Here is a 20,560-nt window from a genome sequence, read left to right on the forward strand (position 1 = left end):
AAGGAAATGGCAACCCACTCCAGTATTCTTGCCTGGGAAATTCCATGGACAGAGGAGCCTGGCAGGCTACAGTCCATGGGGCACAGAGTCAGACCTGACTTAGCAACTGAACAACAACAAATAGTACTCAGTGCGTGGTTGGCTGAAGCCACAGATGTGCAGCCTGCAAGTAGCAGGATCCACTGTGGGCCTTGGGCATCCACGGGTTTTGGTATCCACAGCAGGTCCTGGCCGCAGGCACCCGCTGATACAGAGAGGCATACTGTATAAGCCAGAGGCAGGACAGGGGAAATGGGGGCACGTTTCCTATGGAATAGCACAAGGCGAGGGAAGGTCACATCTACGTAGGTGGCAGGAAGAGGCGATCCTCTAACTGCCAAGGGGGCGGGGAAAATGGTTACCAATGGAGAAGTCCCAAGGACTGAGTCAGAGTACCGTCAAGTGTCTTCAAGCCCCCTCCTTTCACAAGGAGGTATCAGCAGAGGTGCTGAGAAGGGTCGTGGCCAGGGCCCGTGGATAAGGAGGCCTGGGATGAAGGCGCTGGGACTAGCAATGCAGACGCTTGGAAGAGCGCGGACTCTCACTCCCTCCAGACTCCACATCCAGGCTCGTTCTGGGAGGGCAGCTCCCCTGACAAGGCCCACCAGGTAAAACCCGTGTAACTGCAGGGCCAGAGCCAAGAGATCACACGTGGGATTCCAGACTCCTGCAAAGTCTGGAAAGGAGGAGCCTTCAAGTGCCACGGCTTATCCAGAACACTCTCTCGAGGCCATAAAGAAAGAGTTCTTACATAATCAATAAGGAGCCATTTCCAAATGAAAGAAGCAAAGTTCATAACAAGATGTGACAAGTCCGTACCAATATGTACAATATAGTTGGTGTTTTTTTAAACAAGACTATTTTTTAAAAGAATATACGTAAAGATGTAGGTATATACAAATGTATGTGCCAACATATATATAGAACACATAAGAAGCGAGTGACGGTTGTTGCCTTTGGCCAAGGTAGAAGGCTGAGAGAGAGAGGAGACAGAAAGGAGAAAATGAAACCCTCCTATGCTGTTGGTAGGAGGGTAAGTGTGTGCAGCCAGAATGCAGAAGAGTGTGGAGGTTCCTCAAAACACTAAACTAGAGTTGCCATATGATCCAGAAATCCCACTCCTGGGCGTATATCCAGACAAAACTCGAATTCAGAAAGATACACACACCCCTATTCACAATAGCCAAATCATGGAAACAACCTCAATGTCTACCAACAAGTGAATGATAAAGAAGATGTACTACATATATATATAGTGGAATACTATGCACCCATAAAAAGAATGAAATCACGCCGTCTGCAGCAACATGAATGAAACTAGAGTTTATATTAAGGGAAGTCAGTCAGAAAGAGAAAAAGAATACCATGTGATATCACTTGTACGTGGAATCTAAAATAAGACACAAATGAACTTACCTATGAAACACAATCAGGGACACAATCGCCAGGGACACACTGGCAGCTGCCAAGGGGGAGGGGAGGATGGGGAGGGGCGGATTGGGAGTTTAGGGTTGGCAGATGCAAGCTAGTGTGTACTGGATGGATAACCAACAAGAGCCTACTGTTAGCACAGGGAACTATATCCAATATCCTGTGATCAACCATAATGGAAAAAATATTAAGAATGGACACCTTCCCTGGCGTCCAGATTCTCGTTCTTGAACCTCATCCGTCAGTGCCTTCCAAGCATAGGGTTTAATACGACTGTCACAGCTCCCAGCCTGGTCTAGAACACTCTTCAGACTCTCAAGTGAGAGGTGCTGTGTGATTATGAAGTATTATGGCTGCGATTTCTGTGCCCCAATGTTAGTAAATCCTAAGTAGCACGCCGTCCTGTGAGAATTTCTCTGCCAGTGAGAAATCTTCACCTTACCTTCTCATCTCCTGAGTGCTAAGCTGATGGATGTTTATTCTGGAGGTATGCTTAGAACAGTTTGACAACAGGCCAAAAAAAAAAAAAAACCAAGATTTACTCAACAGCATGTCAGAAGGACAATTATTTTTATGTTGGAGATAAAAATTTGTAGTAAAATGATATAAATTCTATTTTTGTCCCCAAATATACGGCAAAAGTTTTTGTTTACTTTTAGGGTACTTAGTATTCCTTTTTTTCCCTACACCATGCAGTATGTGGGATTTAGATTCCTCATCAGGGATATCCCCTGCCTTGGGAGTGTGGAATCCTAACCACTGGACCACCAGGGAAGACCCTTAGAATTCTTATTTCAACACTGGACAACCAGTGTGAATATAATATGTTTTCCATTGGAACCTCTCCAATACGAGGAAGGAAAAATACATTCTGCGAGGAATCTCTCTGTAAATAAAAATACAGAAATGTTTCTTCACAGATCTATTTTAAGACTATATTCGTGGTGGTGCAGTGGTTAAGAATCCGTCTGCTAATGCAGGAGACCCAGGTTCAATCCCTGGTCGGGGAAGATCCCACATGCTGTGCAGCAACGAAGCCCACGAGCCACAACTGCTGAAGCCTGCATGCCTAGAGCTCACGCTCCGCAACGAGAGGAGCCAGCGCAATGAGAGGCCTCCACCCCACAGCTAGAGAGTAGCCCCCACTTGCTACAGCTCAAGCAGAAGCAGTGAAGACCCAGAGAAGCCAAAAATAAAATGCCACATGGCTGAAACACACATTTTCTGCAAAGACTATAGTCTTCCATGAGAGAGAGTAATCCTCAAAGAATGAAAGTAAACAGAGGGGTGAAGAACCTTCAGAAAGAAATCCTATCATGTCCTTTTCACTGTGACACTGAGTTCTGGTTTACAAATGACCGGAGCATCTTTGAGCTGGTGGCCCAGTTTGATGCCCTCATTTTCACAGGTGGCGGCCAAGCTCAGATGACTCACCCAAGGGTCACAGAACAGGTCACAGACTCAGAACGCAGACCCACAACTTCACATCGGTATCCCCCAGCCCCACAGCCTCTGCCATGAACTCATTATCTACAAAGGCAGGTTTTTTTCTCTGTGAAACGACATATGGGACAAAGTGTTAATATATCAATACAGCAAAGCTATAAAAATCCAAACTTCCTGTCACTGCCTTTAGTACCAACTGTAAGCTGGGAATGACATCCACAAGAAGGTACTTGAGAGGCTTCCCTGGTGGTCCAGCAGCTAAGACTCCCAATGCAGGGGTCCTGGGTTCAATTCTTGGCCAGAGAACTAAGATCCCACATGCTGCAACTAAGACTTTTGGGTACAGCCAAATAAACAAGTAAAAAAATTTTAAAGGGGAAAAAAAAAGAGTATCTGAGCCTGAGCAAAGCTAGGTGCTAAGAGCACTGTGCGCACATGCTAAGTCACCCCAGTCACATCAGATTCTGTGCAACCATATGGACAGTAGTCCGCCAGGCTCCTCTGCATGGGATTCTCCAGGCAAGAATACTGCAGTGGGTTGCCACACCTTCCTCCAGGGGATATTCCTGACCCAGGGATTGAACCCATGTCTCCTATGTCTCCTGCACTGGCAGGCGGGTTCTTTACCACTAGCAAGGAGCACTATCCCTGCCCTACTCACTATGTAGAAATGCAGGTACGATTCTGAGGCTGGAGTGGTGACAAGGAACCCGTATGGATGACTCTAAGCACCTGGCTGAGAGATGGGGCCAGGGTGGGGCTTCCGTGGGCTCAAATCTGGGCCCAGCTGCTTCTCGGCAGGAGCTGAGCACACAGCTCAGTCCCCGAGGCCTCATGTCCTCACCAGTACCGCGGGGGTGAAACCCACTTGACAGGGCAAGGACCCAGGACATACATGTCAGCTTCTGATAGGTGGGAGCTCCCTCCAAGAAGGGATGGGTGTACGTACTGAAACCCAGGGCCCACGTGAGGAATCAAGACAGAGGAAGAGCACCCTAAGCACCACAGGCTGGGCCTTGCCACTGCCCAAGGCTTCAATAAACCACACTCAGAATCTCCAACAGAGCTGGTCCCATCAGCCATGCTACCCTCAAAGCCTCGCTCACCTCTCGGCACAGGCAACCCCCAGGGCAAGACAACTTTCCCCCCATGCCTAACAAACTCCACCTGGCCCAGAGCTATCCCAGGGAGCCCACCCTGGAGGTCAGGAGAGCTGGGTTTCCAACGCCAGTCCTGCCATGTTGAAAAACAAACCCAAGAGCTTGGAGTCCATGTGGATAGCTCTTTGTACTAAATCACCGTCACACAGTGAAAAATGGAAGAAGAGCGTTCAAGTGCTGCGACCAAACAGAACTTAAGTTCACGGGGATCTGTACTGGGTTCAACAGTGCTGCTCAAAATGTTAAGTTCAGGGACTTCTCTGGTGCTCCAGGGGTCAAGACTCCATGTTTCCAAAGCAGGGGGCGTAGAGTCAATCCCTGGTCAGGGGATAAGATTTCACACGCCACAGGGCAACTAAGCCCAAAAGCCAGACTATTACAGGGAGAAAGTCCGCACACCGTAACAAAGACCCAGCACAGCCAAAAGAGAAAAGACAGTAAGCAACAGATTGTGGTTAAAAGGAAACAGGAACTCTGTGGTACCATGTAGTATCCTTTGATTTTTAACTGGAAAAAAAAAAAAAAAAAACTGCTTCTCTGCTGGTTTCCTTTGTAGCCTCTCAGGAAACTTGTGAATTGTCTTCTATCCCTTTTAGTTTTTAAAAACTTTTTTCTACTCTCGTGACTGTGGCCTCTTCACAGCCATTTGCAAACTGCTTGCCGTGGTAGAAAAAGGAATCAAAATCCTTTGGAGCTTTGATTTTTCAATCCCTAATATGAAAGAGATTGCTCAATCTCTACTGTCAAAGTGGAAGCAAATGATGTCACACCTTTAAAATGAACTAGAGGGACTTCCCTGATGATCCAGAAGTTAAGAATCCGCCTTCCGACACAGGGTGCGGGTTTGATCCCTGGTCCAGGAACTGAGATCCCACATGCCACGGTGCAACTACTGAGCCCACGCGCTCCAGAGCCCGAGTACCACAACTAGCAAGGCCTTGCCAGGCAACAAGAGAAGCCCCTGCACCAAAGACACCCAGTGCAGCCAAAGTTAAAAAACATGTAAATAAAAACAACATGTACCAGACAAAACTAGGATCAAAGCAATGGAAACTGATCATGGTTCTTGCAGGGAGGCAGCTAAGGAAGGTGAGTAGTTAAGGGAATCTTGCAATTTACATGCAGGTCTGTCGTGACCAAGCACCCATTGAGAGTGGGAGATAGTCGTGACCGCAGCTTCTCTGCTTGAAGAATGAGATGACCAGGTTTAAATGACGAAGGAGCCCTGTCTTATACTGAAACGCTACTATGAGCCACTGGGGGAAAAAACAACATCCTTCACAAAAGAATCAGACTAAAGCACAAGTTCCAAGGATGGTCTGAGAGTCAAAGGGCGAACTTGGCTAACTTCCCTCTTTTGTCAATATCCAAAATACGTTATTATCTCACCGGCTGGAGGCACTCATAGGAAGGCTCCTTGTATTAAATTTGCCACCTGGGGTAAAAACAGGCACAAGTCTTTTCTGTCACAGAGCTCGGACGTAAAATAATCAGCCTTCTGCTTCCTTCTGCAACACTTCAAAGATGTCTGATCCATGCATTTTCTGTGTGCCAGAGAGTCAGAGACAGACAGAGGGTCCCTCCCCACCCGTATCATTTTTCTCAGCAACAATCTAATGATTAGGGTAACTTTTCCAGGGGTACCGGTGACGTGCAGAGCCCAGAGGGTGCAGGTCCATGTGGAGGGGGCCAGCCCACACTGGCGTCACCTTCTGGTGAATTCTTATTGCCATTCAGCTCAGTTCAGTTCAGTCGCTCAGTCACACCCAACTCTTTGCGAGCCCATGAAATGCAGCACGCCAGGCCTCCCTGTCCATCATCAACTTCAGGAGTCCACCCAAATCCATGTCCATTGAGTCAGTGATGCCATCCAACCATCTCATCCTCTGTCTTCTCCTTCTGCCCTCAATCTTTCCCAGCATCAGGCTCTTTTCCAATGAGTCAGCTCTTTGCATGAGGTGGCCAAAGTATTGGAAAGAAAGCTTCAGCATCAGTCCTTCCAATGAACACCCAGGACTGATCTCCTTTAGGATGGACTGGCTGGATCTCCTTGCAGTCCAAGGGACTCTCAAGAGTCTTCTCCAACACTGCAGTTCAAAAGCATCATTTCTTCAGCACTCAGCTTTCTTCACAGTCCAATTCTCACGTCCATACGTGACCACTGGAAAAACCACAGCCTTGACTAGATGGACCATAGTGAGCAAAGTAATGTCTCTGCTTTTTAATATGATTAAATTAATAATTTTCATACTAGTTTAACCAACCACCTAGACTATCCTGGCCCTGGACAAGAACCAGGGCTGATACATCATTCCACACTCACATCAGAAGCCAGAGGCTGGACCCATGGTCAGTGCAATAACTGAGCCTGATCTGACTGGTGACAGTCAAGTTCTGTGAGCTTCCCAGAAATGGGCTCTGAGACCTTAGCACAGACAAGCATAGGAAAACTTCAGCGGGAGTATGACAGTCTAGGGTGCTTATGACAGTTCATTTTATGTGTCAACTCAGCTGGGCCATAGTGCCCAGATATTTGGGCAAACACACTCTGGATTTTTCTGTGAGGGACTTGAATGAGATAAACATTTAAGTTGGTTGACTCTGACCAGAGAAGACTGCCCTCCACAATGTGGGTGGGTCTCATCCAATCAGTTGATGGCCTGAAGAGCACTAAAGACTGATCCTTCCCGATCAAGAGGAGATTCTGCTGGTAGACAGCCTTCAGACTTGAGCCGTGGCCCTGGCTCTACCCTGGGTCTCCGATTTGCCAGCCCACCCTGCAGATTTTGGACTTGCCAGTGTCCACACTCACAAGAACCACTTCTTTAAAATAAACCTCCTTCCTTCCTCTGCACCCCCAATATCACCCACACCCTGCTGCTGCTGCTGCTGCTAAGTCACTTCAGTCGTGTCCAACTCTGTGCGACCCCATAGACGGCAGCCCACCAGGCTCCCCCGTCCCTGGGATTCTCCAGGCAAGAACACTGGAGTGGGTTGCCATTTCCTTCTCTAATGCATGAAAGTGAAAAGTGAAAGCGAAGTCGCTCAGTCATGTCCAACTCTTTGTGACCCCATGGAGTGCAGCCTACCAGGCTTCTCCGTCCATGGGATTTTCCAGGCAAGAGTACTGGAGTGGGGTGCCATCGCCTTCTCCGCACCCACACCCTACTGGCTGTGTTTCCCTGGAGAACTCTAATACAATGGCAACCTCTGGGAGTCCACCAGCTTGTGCTTTAGCTGCTTACACTCTGCTGACGCCGGTTTGTTTCTCCACTAACTACTACTTCTCCACCACTTGGCATCTCTGGGCTTCCCATTCACTCTCTAAACGGGCATCTGATCTCTGTTCCCACTGAAGACTGCCTGGAAGTCCCATGGCCAGGCTAGAGAACAAGGCAGTGACAGCTGGTCTAACAGCTTTGTTCAGAATGGTAGAATCACATGGAATGAAACTCAATAGGCTGGTCATCATTCATCACTCAAACCACCTCCTGTTTTTATTTAAAAATCACTAGTGACAAGGGTGGGGGCTGCTCAGAGAAATCAATGTATGACTCATGCAGGTATAGAATCCTAGTGTCTCCTGTGTAGACTGGCTGATGAATCAGGAATCCCACATTTTGCGCAACTACCAGCTTAGGAAGTGACACCTGGGTCGGAATCAACCACTCATTACCTGTGTGACCTCTTGTGATAGTCTTTTTAGTGTCTCAACTTGGCAGTGAGTCAACTGCTCATCTAAATGTTTCTGTGAGGTCTTCTGTAAGGGTGATGACGGTTCACAATCAGGTGACCTGAAGTGAGAGAGATTACCTAGTTAATCTGGGTGGGCCTGCTTCCACTGAGAGGCCTTAAGGGCAGAGCTGAGGCTTCTCTTCCACTGAGAGGCCTTAAGGGCAGAGCTGAGGCTTCTCTGAAAAAACAGTTTTGTGAGTAGAGAGCTACTTGGGCCAATGCCTGAGAATCAGGCCCACAACTGCACATAAGCCAATTCTTTGCAAAGATCCCTTCACATGTATTTTCTAGTGGATCTGTTTCCCTGGTGGAACCCTGGCTAATGAATACCCCTTCTCTTTGCCTTAACCTCTCAATGCCTCAGTTTTTCATCTATAAAACAGACAACAATATCTACTTCACAGGGCTGACCTGAGGATCACACAGGTGAAGCTGAGCACAGTACGTGGCCCAGAGTAAGACTACAATGAGTATGAAATATTGTTCATGTAACAGTCACTATGTTATTAATGAATCCATGCCTTTGGGGAAGAAGTTTATACACAAGTGGGGGGACTTTTAAAGACCATTATAACATAAAGACATATTTGCTAAAAATATAGGTAGATATAAACCGCACCAGGAACTAAGGAAAGAAAGACCTATGCGTGTCTGGGGCATAGTAGAAAGCAGCCCATGGTCAAAACAGCTCCACTGCTTCCGTTTGGAACCAAAACTCTCCTCAAAATATGCAACAACAGGGCAGGAAACTCCTTTCTCACCAAAAGCTTTTAACCAAGTGTGCAGAGGAGTGTTACCCAACAGCTATGATTCCCTTTTAAAAATCAGTCACTCCAATTTTTACTGACCACCTACTATGTGCCAGGTATTGTGCTCAGGGTTGAGGAATAAAGAGGTTAAAAACAGTAAACCTCCAGGTACTTCCCTGGTGGTCCAGTGAATAAGACTCCATGCTCTCAACACAGGGTTCAGGGTTCAATTCCTGGCTGGGGAACTAGATCCTGCAGGCCACAACTAAGCTCACGTGCCATAAATGGGAAAACACAACAAAGTCAAAATAAGTTATAAAAAAGAAAAGAACACAACCATTAAAAACTCATCATCATGTTAAGAACTTTAACTGGGGAAAACACACTTTAAAAGAAAAAACCCTCTAGATGGATAAAAGGAGTCAGACAATAAATAAGTAAATAAGTCAGTGGCTAATTTCTCAAGAAAATTAGAAATACCAAGGGAAAGATTTCACGCAAATATGAGCACAATAAAGAACAGAAACGGTATGGACCTAACAGAAGCAGAAGATATTAAGAAGAGGTGGCACGAATACACAGAAGAATATAAAAAGATCTTCATGACCCAGATAACCAGGATGGTATGATCACTACCTAGAGCCAGACATCCTGGAATGTGAAGTCAAGTGGGCCTTAGGAAGCATCACTACAAATACAGCTAGTGAAGGTGATGGAACTCAAGTTGAACTATTTCAAATCCTGAAAGATGATGCTGTGAAAGTGCTGCACTCAATATGCCAGCAAATTTGGAGAACTTGGCAATGGCCAGAGGACTGGAAAAAGGTCAGTTTTCGTTCCAATCCCAAAGAAAAGCAATGCCAATGAATGCTCAAACTACCACACAACTGCACTCATCCCACATGCTAGCATGGAGAAGGCAATGGCACCCCACTCCAGTACTCTTGCCTGGAAAATTCCATGGACAGAGGAGCCTGGTAGGCTGCACTCCATGGGGTCGCGAAGAGTCAGACACAACTGAGGGACTTCACTTTCCCTTTTCACTTTCATGCATTAGAGAAGGAAATGGCAACCCACTCCAGTGTTCTTGCCTGGAGAATCCCAGGGATGGGGGAGCCTGGTGGGCTGCCGCCTATGGGGTCGCACAGAGTTGGACACGACTGAAGCAACTTAGCAGCAGCAGCAGCAGCACACGCTTGCAAAGTAATGCTCAAAATTCTCCAAGCCAGACTTCAACAGTACATGAACCAAGAACTTCCAGATGTTCAAGCTGGATTTAGAAAAGGCAGAGGAATCAGAGATCAAATTGTCAACATCTGCTGGGTCATATAAAAAGCAAGACAATTCCAGAAAAACATCTACTTCTGCTTTACTGATTACACCAAAGCCATTGACTGAGTAGATCACAACAAACTGTGGAAAATTCTTCAAAAGATGGGAACACCAGACCACCTGACCTGCCTCCCAAGAAATCTCTAGGCAGGTCAGGAAGCAACACCTAGAACCAGACATGGAACAACAGACTGGTTCCAAATCAGGAAAGGAGTAAGTCAAGGCTGTATATTGTCACCCTGCTTATTTAACTTATATGTAGAGTACAACATGCTAAATGCCAGACTGGATGAAGCACAAGCTGGAATCAAGATTGCTGGGAGAAATATCAATAACCTCAGATGACACCACCCTTATGGCAAAAGTGAAGAGGAACTAAAGAGCCTCTTGATGAAAGTGAAAGAGGAGAGTGAAAAAGTTGGCTTAAAGCTCGACATTCAGAAAACTAAGATCATGGCAATCAGTCCCACCACTTCATGGCAAATAGATGGGAAACAACGTAAACAGTGACAGATTTTATTTTCTTGGGCTCCAAAATCACTGCAGGTGGTGACTGCAGCCATGAAATTCAAAGACATCTGCTCCTTGGAAGAGAAGCTATGACCAAGCTAGACAGCATGCTAAAAAGCAGAGACATTACTTTCCTGACAAAAGTCCATCTAGTCAAAGCTATAGTTTTTCCAGTAGTCGTGTATGGATGTGAGAGTTGGACTATAAGGAAATTTACAGTCCAAAGAATTGATGCTTTTGAACTGTGGTGTTGGAGAAGACTCTTGAGAGTCCCTTGGACTGCAAGGAGATCCAACTAGTCCATCCTAAATGAAATCAGTCCTGGGTGTCCATTGGAAGGACTGATGCTAAAACTGAAACTCCAATCCTTTGGCCACCTGATGCGGAGAACTAAACCACTGGAAAAAACCCTGATGCTGGGAAAGATTGAAGGCAGGAGGAGAAGGGGATGATGGAGGACGAGACGGTTGGATGGTATCACCGACTTGACGGATATGAGTTTGTGCAAGCTCCGGGAGTTGGTAATGGACAGGGAAGCCTGGCGTGCTGCAGTCCATGGGGTCACAAAAGAGTCGGACACAACTGAGCGACTAAACCGAATAGAATAGTGAAGGAAAGATAAAGCCTGGCAAGAGAATCAACTGAGGGTAAAGAAGGAACTCTGGGAGAAGTTGGGATAGAAGCGGGAAAAGAGGGATTAGAATTGTAACCAGCAAGACCAGAACCTATCTTTCAGTCGAGTGCAGGATACCGAAGTGAAGCGAAGTCGCTCAGTCATGTCCGACTCTTTGCGACCCCCTGGCCTGTAGCCCACCAGGATACCTAAGGTGAAGAACAAAACTGTGTACGCCGGAGCTTGCTGGGGGTCCAGGTGGTTAGTCCTGCCCTCAGCCTCCTCCTCCAACTCCTCCCCAACCCCCACCACCCTCTTTCCAGCTGTCCCCAGTGGCGCCCTGAGTGGGCAGAGATTCCTGCCCTCAGGGGAGCAGCTTGGGAGACAGCTAGTCAAGGGGATGGGACCTCACTTCTTTGCTTTTGTCATTATTCACCCGAAACACTGCTAGTGCCCAAATCTCTCAAACTGGTTTCTTAGAGGATCTCCGAGGGGTTCCATGGACCACAGCAATGTTTATTTCACACTGCACAGATACAGCAGCTGATAAAGAGAGGCTGCAGTGGTGGTCATAAATACTCACGATTCCAAGGCAACGTGATTTGTAATAAACGTCCATGCCGCTTTCTCTAGTAAATCTGCATTAATAAAGCACTGTTTTTATGTAGTGGGGATCTATACTATTTTTCTTGAAAATAATATTCTGCTACTTTAAAAATATTTGAGGATCACTGCTATTAAGGAAGTCCATGTTACCACTTTTTGAAAACTGAAGTCTGGGGCTGAGTTACTTTGAGAGGTTGCAAATCACCACTCCAACACATGCAAGAGTTATTGGCCATCACTGATTCAAAAAGTACACAGGAAAATTAACTTGGGCTTTAACAAAAAAATAATCATCCTATTCATACAAAGGAAAAATGCACTTAGAACTCTAAATGTGGTTTCCCTGGTGATGCGATGGGCTGTGTTCAATGCTGCCAGTACTGAGTGCTACCTTAACACTGACTGACTAATAACATACTTCAGGGTGCTGACAGCTCCTGTTTCCAGAGCAGAGGCTGTACATCAATCAAGGTTTCTAAGCAGGCATTCACTATAACTGTGTACACCTGAATCAAACCGAACCATCCTGAAGAGAGAATATTGAGTCAGCACTGTTGCCAAAATCTTGGCTCCTTGTCCATTGATCCCAAACAGAAATAGAGTCTGGAGGAAACAGAAAGAATAGCTTTATCCTTTTTGCTAGATAAAGAGGAAACACAGCAGGCCAGCACCTCAACAACTGTGTTCACCTCTCAGGAATTTCTGTAGCTGTTCAGTCGCTCAGTCGTGTCTGACTCTTCACGACCCCATGGACTATAGCCCACCAGGCTTCTCCGTCCATGGGATTCTCCAGGCAACAGTACTGGAGTGGGTTGCCATGCCCTCCTCCAGGGGGTCTTCCCAATCCAGCGATCAAACCCATGACTCCTGCTTTGCAGGTGGATTCTTTACCACTGAGCCACCAGGGAAGCGCTCTCTCAGGAATAGGGAGAGGATTTATGTCCTCATAAAGGTCTTCCATTTTTTCCTTTTGCAAAGTTTCAAAACGGCCATCCCTGGCCTCAGGCAACTCAGTAACCGGGTCAGGTGTCCCCAAAGTTACGGGCCCCTGACGTTCATTTAACACGTAGACTGCTACAAGAGTACAGGGGGAGAAGAACGCCAGATGCAGAGGATAACTCAGATGAAGTCAGAGGGCAATTAACTTTGTTTAGCTTTATGAAGAACAAGTCTAGCTACAAGTGTTGGTCAGCAGTAACAGCTGAAGAATAACCAAGACTGTTTAACTCTTGCAGACCTGTTTGGCTGGTATGTGCCAGAGGCTGTTTATTCATTTTTGGTTTTGCTGCAAAAGTACCATTTGTAAACATGGCACTTCATTAAAGCATCTTTCCTTTTATGTTTTAAGTAAACATGGTGCAATTACATGAAAAAACATATGTGTATGTTTTTCATGTATATATGTACATATGTATGTATATATATATGAATTCACACTGTTGGAACCACATAAACACACTCTGCTCCACACATTATATTTTGTGAAAGGTTTATTAATATTTAAGGCCACATTAAAGGACACAACTTCAATACAGTTTATCTACCCATTAAACACCAGGGCAGCACAAAGCCTTCTCATAAAAAGGGTATGTGGCTGGAAGCAAGCTATTTAACAATTAAAAAAAGTGTAAGAGAAGGATAATTTCTATCGGTCAATAAATTATCACTGAAGGCTTAATTAAATCTAAATTTACGCCTCACATACATCCACTACAATTTCATAGCATGACTTTTTCGCCCACCAAGCTACAGAATCCAAAGTCTATCTATTGAATTAGGTGTATTTAAGTCTCAAATGTCACACACACAAAAAAATTATTTGGTCAAAACCACAAAAACCAGGCTCTACAAAGCTTATTCTGTTGCTCAAATATTTGTTATGTCTGGGCCGATTACCATATTTGGACTTAAAAGAAAAATTTTAGTACGGATTCTCTTTAGAGAATGTTCTTAACTCTAGTCAAGGAAGAAAATAAAACCTGCTGGAGATCAGAAACAGCCTACACATACACACAGTTCTGAGCAGAGACACAAATACACACACGTTCTCATGTGTGCAGATATTCAGATCATTTCCTCAGTAGCCACTCCTGGGAAACAGCAATGAGGAATTAGGAAAGGGAGAAACCTCTGACTTTCCTACTTCTTGTTCTTCAACTCACATATGCAGGTTTGTATACACACACACACACACACACACACAGCACACATGTATGAACAGGTATGAGGGGCTTTCCTGGTGGTCCAGTAGTTAAGAATCCGCCTGCCAATGCAGGGGACATGGGTTCAATCCCCGGGCCCGGAAGATCCTGCAGGCCACGGAGCAACTAAGTCCATGGGTTGCAGCCACTGAAGGCCTCCCCCCTGGAGCCCGTGCTCCACAAGGGAGGCCCCCACAATGAGAAGCCCATGATCCACAGCTCGAGAGTAGCCCCCGCAGCAACAAAGACTCAGTGCAGGCAGAAATGTAGTTAGAACAGGCACGGGAGATGTGCTTTCCCAGAAAGCATCCAGCACACAGGCATTTTATAGAAATCACCCTGCACCTGTACCAACCGAACTTGTGTCCGTTTAAGTAAATGTGAACCACCTTAAAACCCGTTACAAAGTCACTAAAAGTATAAAAGTTAGAATCAAGTGAAGACCACACAGATCAGTCATAAAGTGCTTACACAGCGAGAGGCCCAAATGGGTTTTTGAGAACATATTAGAGTCTGTTTAATAGACTCCAGCGGCACATCCAGAGGCTCACCCTCTCGCTGCTCTTCCCTCAGTCGCATGGTTCCCCAGGTACAGCCCCCGCAGTGCCCCTGCAGAGTCAGAGGAGACCAGGTACAGCCCCCCACAGTGCCCTCAGAGTCAGAGGAGACCAGGTACAGCCCCCGCAGTACCCCTGCAGAGTCAGAGAGACCATGTCAACACCTGACTCAACCCTCGACCAAGCACCAACCACCTGGTACGGTGACCCAAGCAACCCCTGATGCCTACGCAATTCCATTTCTAAAGCCTTCCATTAGAAAATGGGTCCTTAAATCAATGTGTCCAACCGACACACCCACCAATTTCTGCTAGGGCTAGAAGATGCAAAGATGAATAAGACATGGCTTTCAGCATAAAAATCCAATGCCTGGCACATAAATGAAATGAAAATGAAATGAAGTCACTCAGTCGTGTCCGACTCTTTGCGACCCCATGGACTGTAGCCTGCCAGGCTCCTCCGTCCATGGGATTTTCCAAGCATGAGTACTGGAGTGGGCTGCCATTTCCTTCTCCAACATAAGAGATGCCCAATTAATACCTGAAGAATGGGTGGAGGCATGACTGAATAAGCAAGCTCACAGTTCCTGGCGGCTAAGTGGTTAAGGTTTGATGCTTCCAGTGCAGAGGCACAGGTTCGAGCCGTGGTTAGGGAACTAAGATCCCACATGCCACGGGGAGCAGCCAAAAAAAAAAAAGAGAGAGAGAGAGATGCGCCTAGGGGCCATGTTTGCACATTATTCTCTATCCTGATTGTCTCATTTTATATACACATGTCCAAGTGGAATGATACTTCTGTGACTTTTATCTTAAATTGCTATATAGCAATTCAGAGTGTTAACTGTATCACTGTTTATTCAGTCATCCCCAGAATGCTTTGTGTTGAATCTATCACTTCACTAGTATCAACAGCTTAACCCAAATTAACTTTCCTCTTCTACCCCCAATTCCATGAGTTATTTCCTCAGAATACAGTTCCCAGCAGGGAATTTATGGGTCAAAGGCAACAAACAGCTTCTTTGTGCTTAGTTGTTTTTATTTATCACCAAACTGTAGCAAAAAAAAAATGCAATACTACCAGTATTTCTTACCACCATAACCTATAATTATTTCGAGTAATCTCGCAGACAAAATAAACTGGATTTCCATTTGCTGAACTGCTAAGGAGGATACCCCTGTTCTTCACAATGATGTCATGTCTCGAATTTTCTATCTTCATCTCTCCTCACCACTTCCAGAGAGAACTTTGTGTACTGACCTTTGGGATCTCAATATTTTGGATGATAACCATTTAATCTTTTACACTGTCCCTTTATTTTTACCCATGCGGTGGCATTCCATTTAATATTTATTCTGTTACTTGTGGCTGGGCTATTTTTCTTTTGTTCTTTAGCTATTCGGGCACATCTGTCTTGTGGACGATGATTTTCTGGCTTGCTTCAGTGGCTATAGGTTTATCTTCCTGGTACAGCTGGGTTAAAAATGCTATTCCATTTTCTTCTAGTTATTTTATGAATAAATACAGTGGAATCCAAAAGCAGAGGCACCTTTATACTTTGAGATTAATAGACTTTTAAAACTGCAGAACTTTCTGGTCGGAGTGAAATGTTCTCAGTTCCCAAGGTGGACTGGCCCATATCATGAAAGGACAGATGTCACAAGACAGTTACCCGTCTCCAATCAGGAGGAAAGCTGGGCATGAAATCTGAGAATCAAAACTTCCACCTCCTTCTTAGGTGTCTGACACCCTACAATCCTCAACTGCCAGTGTTTTATACACATGTCTCAACAAGCTGGCTCAGAATGAATTTTCGGCAAGAAAGGTCATCACAGATGTAAAAGCAATCACCTGAAGAAGATACCTGGTTGTCGCCCAGAAGTACAACAACCAAATCAAAACAGCTATGGAGCATGTCACCCAATTATCTTCCGCATAATGAAACTCCCTAGTAAATTTCAATAATTTCCCTCCATTGAAAAAGCAGCATATATATATATATATATATATATATATATAGTCATTTACAAAGTTGAGATTATACTTTAGAATTTTTACTTATCTTGGACACGACTGAGTGACCAACACATATTTAACTCATATATGAAAAAAGAAGTAAATTCAACTGAAACTAATACAACATTGTAAATCAATTATCAGTTCAGTTCAGTTCAGTCGCTCAGTCGTGTCTGACTCTTTGCGACCCCATAAATCGCAGCACGCCAGGCCTCCCTGTCCATCACCATCTCCCGGAGTTCACTCAGATTCACGTCCCTCGAGTCAGTGATGCCATCCAGCCATCTCATTCTCTGTCGGCCCCTTCTCCCCCTGCTCCCAATCCCTCCCAGCATCAGAGTCTTTTCCAATGAGTCAACTCTTCGCATGAGGTGGCCAAAGTACTGGAGTTTCAGCTTCAGCATCATTCCTTCCAAAGAAATCCCAGGGCTGATCTCCTTTAGGATGGACTGGCTGGATCTCCTTACAGTCCAAGGGACTCTCAAGAGTCTTCTCCAACACCACAGTTCAAAAGCATCAATTCTTCGGTGCTCAGCTTTCTTCACAGTCCAACTCTCACATCCATACAGGACCACAGGAAAAACCATAGCCTTGACTAGACGGACCTTAGTCGGCAAAGTAATGTCTATGCTTTTGAATATGCTATCTAGGTAGGGTCATAACTTTTCTTCCAAGGAGTAAGCGTCTTTTAATTGCATGGCTGCAGTCACCATCTGCAGTGATTTTGGAGCCCCCAAAAATAAAGTCTGACACTGTTTACTTCAATTTAAAAAATAAAGTAAAATAAAAGCTAAGAAAAGAAAATGGGTATGGCTGACTTTGGAATCTCACAAAATGAAGGGTTTAAAAAAAAGGACTAAATTCATTGAAAGATTAACAGTGCTTATGCGAAGGGAGGTAGGATTATGAGTTATTCTGGTATTTATATTTCTTTTGCATTATATACTTCATACAATTAAATATTTCTATACACACATATCCAAAGCACATACTTTTATCCTTTTAAAGGCTTGAATTTCTAAAAATGGATGTAGAGAAGATTTTGGCATTATACTGAAGAAAATGCTACCAGTAATTAAGCAAAATACCCTAACTTTTATTTCGGCTACTACTCACTAAACACAAGCACCTCTCTTTTTTCATATGTACCAGGACTCCTATCAATAAGTCTATCTGAGATTCATTACTGCACATTTAAAAGAATTCTCAAGATACCACAAACTTGCTTTTTCTTTTCTTCTTAGGGTTCAAGTCTCTAAATTACTTGCAAAAAACAGCTTCAATGAGGTTTACATAAAAGCAACATGATGGTATTGTGGTTACACTGTTTTCTTTTTAAGTCCTTACCCACTGGATAAATATTGAAACATTTATTGGCAGCAATAAAATATTTAAAATTCCCTTAATATACTAGAGCCAAAAAAAGTGTTGAGGGAATGAGATCAAACAAGAACAAAAGAGGACTGAAATTATTTAAATTGGGTGGTGGGGACCATTATTCTATTCTGCTTCGTGTACATTCAAGGTTTTCCCTAATAGAGCTTTTTGAAAATGTGCTATAAGTGAAAAGCCATATACACAAGTGCAGCAAATGATTCCTTATTTCATCCAAGGTAGCAAAGTTAAGCTCATAGATACTTCCCCCCCCCCCGCCCCCACATCAGGGTGACTGTTTCAAAAGGTGCATCTGACTCTGTACCTTCTCCTTATTAGGCAATAAAAAGTATATGCATGTGTAAATCTACCCAAAAATGTCTTTCATATGCACCTACAAACTTGAGTCAGATTTCAGATTTTCTGTTCTGGGCCAGAATTAGAACAAGATAGCCAGCTGACATAGCACTCCTTGGCTTATGACACTTAAAAAATAAAGCGAGAGACATGCTAATTCAGACAGCAGCCAGACGTGTTCTGGTAGCCCCATTCTCCTGCTTGACACAGTGAGGACTCGGCTGCTTCTCAAAAAGGACCAGCTGGTCTCCACATGTGATAGCTGCAGGGCAAAGAGCCTCAGTACTCAACACAAGTTAGACAGGCGAGACCACAGGGCATCCCTGCTGGTCCAGTAGCTAAGACTCTGTGCTCCCAACGCAGGGGCCCAGGGTTCAATCCCTAGTCAGAGAACTAGACACTGCATGCCGAAATTAAAGAAGATCCCACACTCCACAACTGGGATCCGGAGCAGCCAAATAAATAAATGAAAAATTTAAAAAGAAAAAGAAAACCAAGACCATGATCTATACAGTCGGTTCTCGGTAATAGTTGCAGAGGATGGTATGACCACTAAAGATCCTGGGAGCCCCAGACTGATGACTTCCCAGCCAATCAAAAGTAAAAACAAAACATAGCCCCTAAGAGACTCTCAGCAGAAGGGCTCTCATGCACATTATCTATCACATGTGATCCCTTGAGAGGCTGGGAAGGCCTGTGCCATTTCCATTTCACAGATGCAGGAATGTGGGTTCCAAGCTTCAAGGCAACAAAGTCTTCTGCCTCCAAGGACAGAATTCTTTTCACTGGCTCACACCCCCTAGAAGTGCGCGAGAGGATAAGCACCTCATAAAGTGAAGGAGAAAGGGTGAGATCAGCTTTAGATCCAATGCTTTCTGAATTTCAAACTGCCCTCAATTATTTTCTGATGATCCACTTTACATTCTTTCTCTTTGCTACAAGCCTGGAGACTTCCCTGGACAGCCCTTCCACCTCCCTCAAGTTTCTATGGGCTTGTGTCCCCTGCTTTCTGAGCTTGGGTAGCAGACGTCTCCTGACAACTCACTTAACCCATGAAACAGAAATAATTATTCTTTTAAAACCAGGAGGAATCATGATGGCTGTGTCTGGGAGGTTTGCTTCTGGTCCTCTCTCCCCATCCATCAAGACGGTACTAAAGAAAAGGGGCTGGGGAGCGACATCGCAGCCCTCAGCTTCCACAGACAACTCCACCTAAGGGGAGAACGAGGCCTACCTCTCTGACTTCGTGAAGCTGACCGGAATACTGACTCTTGGCTCTTCGGGCGGCGGCAGGCGACTTGTGATGCGTGATCGTGACGACGCCAGGGGCCCCCGTGCTGAGGTGTCTCTGGCTACAGGGAGACGCAGAATTGGATGTTCCATGGGGGAGCAAAGTGAGACTGCGGCTTCGGGAGCTTGGAGTCGTCTAGAAAAAGCAACAGGTGTCAAAACTAAACAACCGGCCTGCAGAACACAGCCTGGCATTGCCTTCCATTTATCCTGGACCTCTCGGGATTTCCCCTTCATCTTTAAGGGAGATGAGGGCCTGGGGAGTGCATGCTTTCATCTTACACTCACTCAGGCCGGAGAGACCATCCCCATTAACTACGCTTCTGGTCTCACTTCCGGCAGGGTCTCCTGCCCCAAACTATGGCTATGGAGAGCTACTCCAAGGCCTTCAAACACCACAGGCTCTCAGGGGTCTTTAGGAAGTGTTCCTCTTCCTAAAAGCCCCTCCTCCTGTGGTAAAGCCAGCTGAGCGCTCAGTGTTGTGTGAAGCATTCCCTGTCTGTCTCAGCCTCTCTACCCTCCTATTCCACTACACTGAGGCTATATTTATTATCCAGCTAAACCATATGAGATTCTTTCAAACTCATCTTTATACCCCCACGACCTGACATATCATGACTGTTTAATTTATTAAGTACTTAATACACGTTTGCTGCATGAGTACCAAGAATGAATTAAGTTATCCACCCATTAATCCCCGTTTGTCCGTGCACAGCTAGAATTTCATCCTACTGTGGCATATCATACAAATAGTAACTGGGTATAAGGACAGCCTCTCAACCTCGTGGCTATAAATTTTTCAATAACGTGTTGGGATAACTGGGCAGCCAACTGAAAACCAGATTTCTCTCTCAGATCACAGACCCCAAACAGATCAAAGACTAAGAAAAAAGGAAGAAAGAACACTATAAGGTCATAACAGAAAAACTCAATAAATTTAATGACCTAAAAATTGAAAACTTATACAGGGGGAAAAGTGAAAGTCACTCAGTTGTGTCTGATCTTTGTGAACCCCATGGACTATACAGTCCAAGGAATTGTCCAGGCCAAAGTACTGGAGTGGGTAGCCTTTCCCTTCCCCAGGGGATCTTCCCAACCCAGGGATTGAACCTGGGTCTCCCACATTACAGGTAGATTCTTTACCAGC

At 45.1% G+C, this 20,560-nt stretch overlaps 1 protein-coding gene across 2 annotated transcripts in view; it reads right to left on the reverse strand.

The window, feature by feature from the left end:
- The window catches only part of OSBPL10 (oxysterol binding protein like 10), a 320,496-nt gene that overhangs the window by 155,198 nt on the left and 144,738 nt on the right, over positions 1-20,560 (reverse strand). The window contains exon 4 of one of the 2 annotated variants that reach the window (XM_068982152.1): positions 19,358-19,549. The exons of the other annotated variant lie outside the window; for it this stretch is intronic. Within the exon in view, the coding sequence (XP_068838253.1) occupies positions 19,358-19,549 (192 nt within the window). The remainder of the gene's footprint in view (positions 1-19,357; positions 19,550-20,560) is intronic. 2 annotated transcript variants of the gene reach the window in all.

Source organism: Capricornis sumatraensis, chromosome 10 (genome assembly GCF_032405125.1).
Source record: "Capricornis sumatraensis isolate serow.1 chromosome 10, serow.2, whole genome shotgun sequence".
In the NCBI taxonomy this organism is placed as follows: Eukaryota; Metazoa; Chordata; class Mammalia; order Artiodactyla; family Bovidae; genus Capricornis; species Capricornis sumatraensis.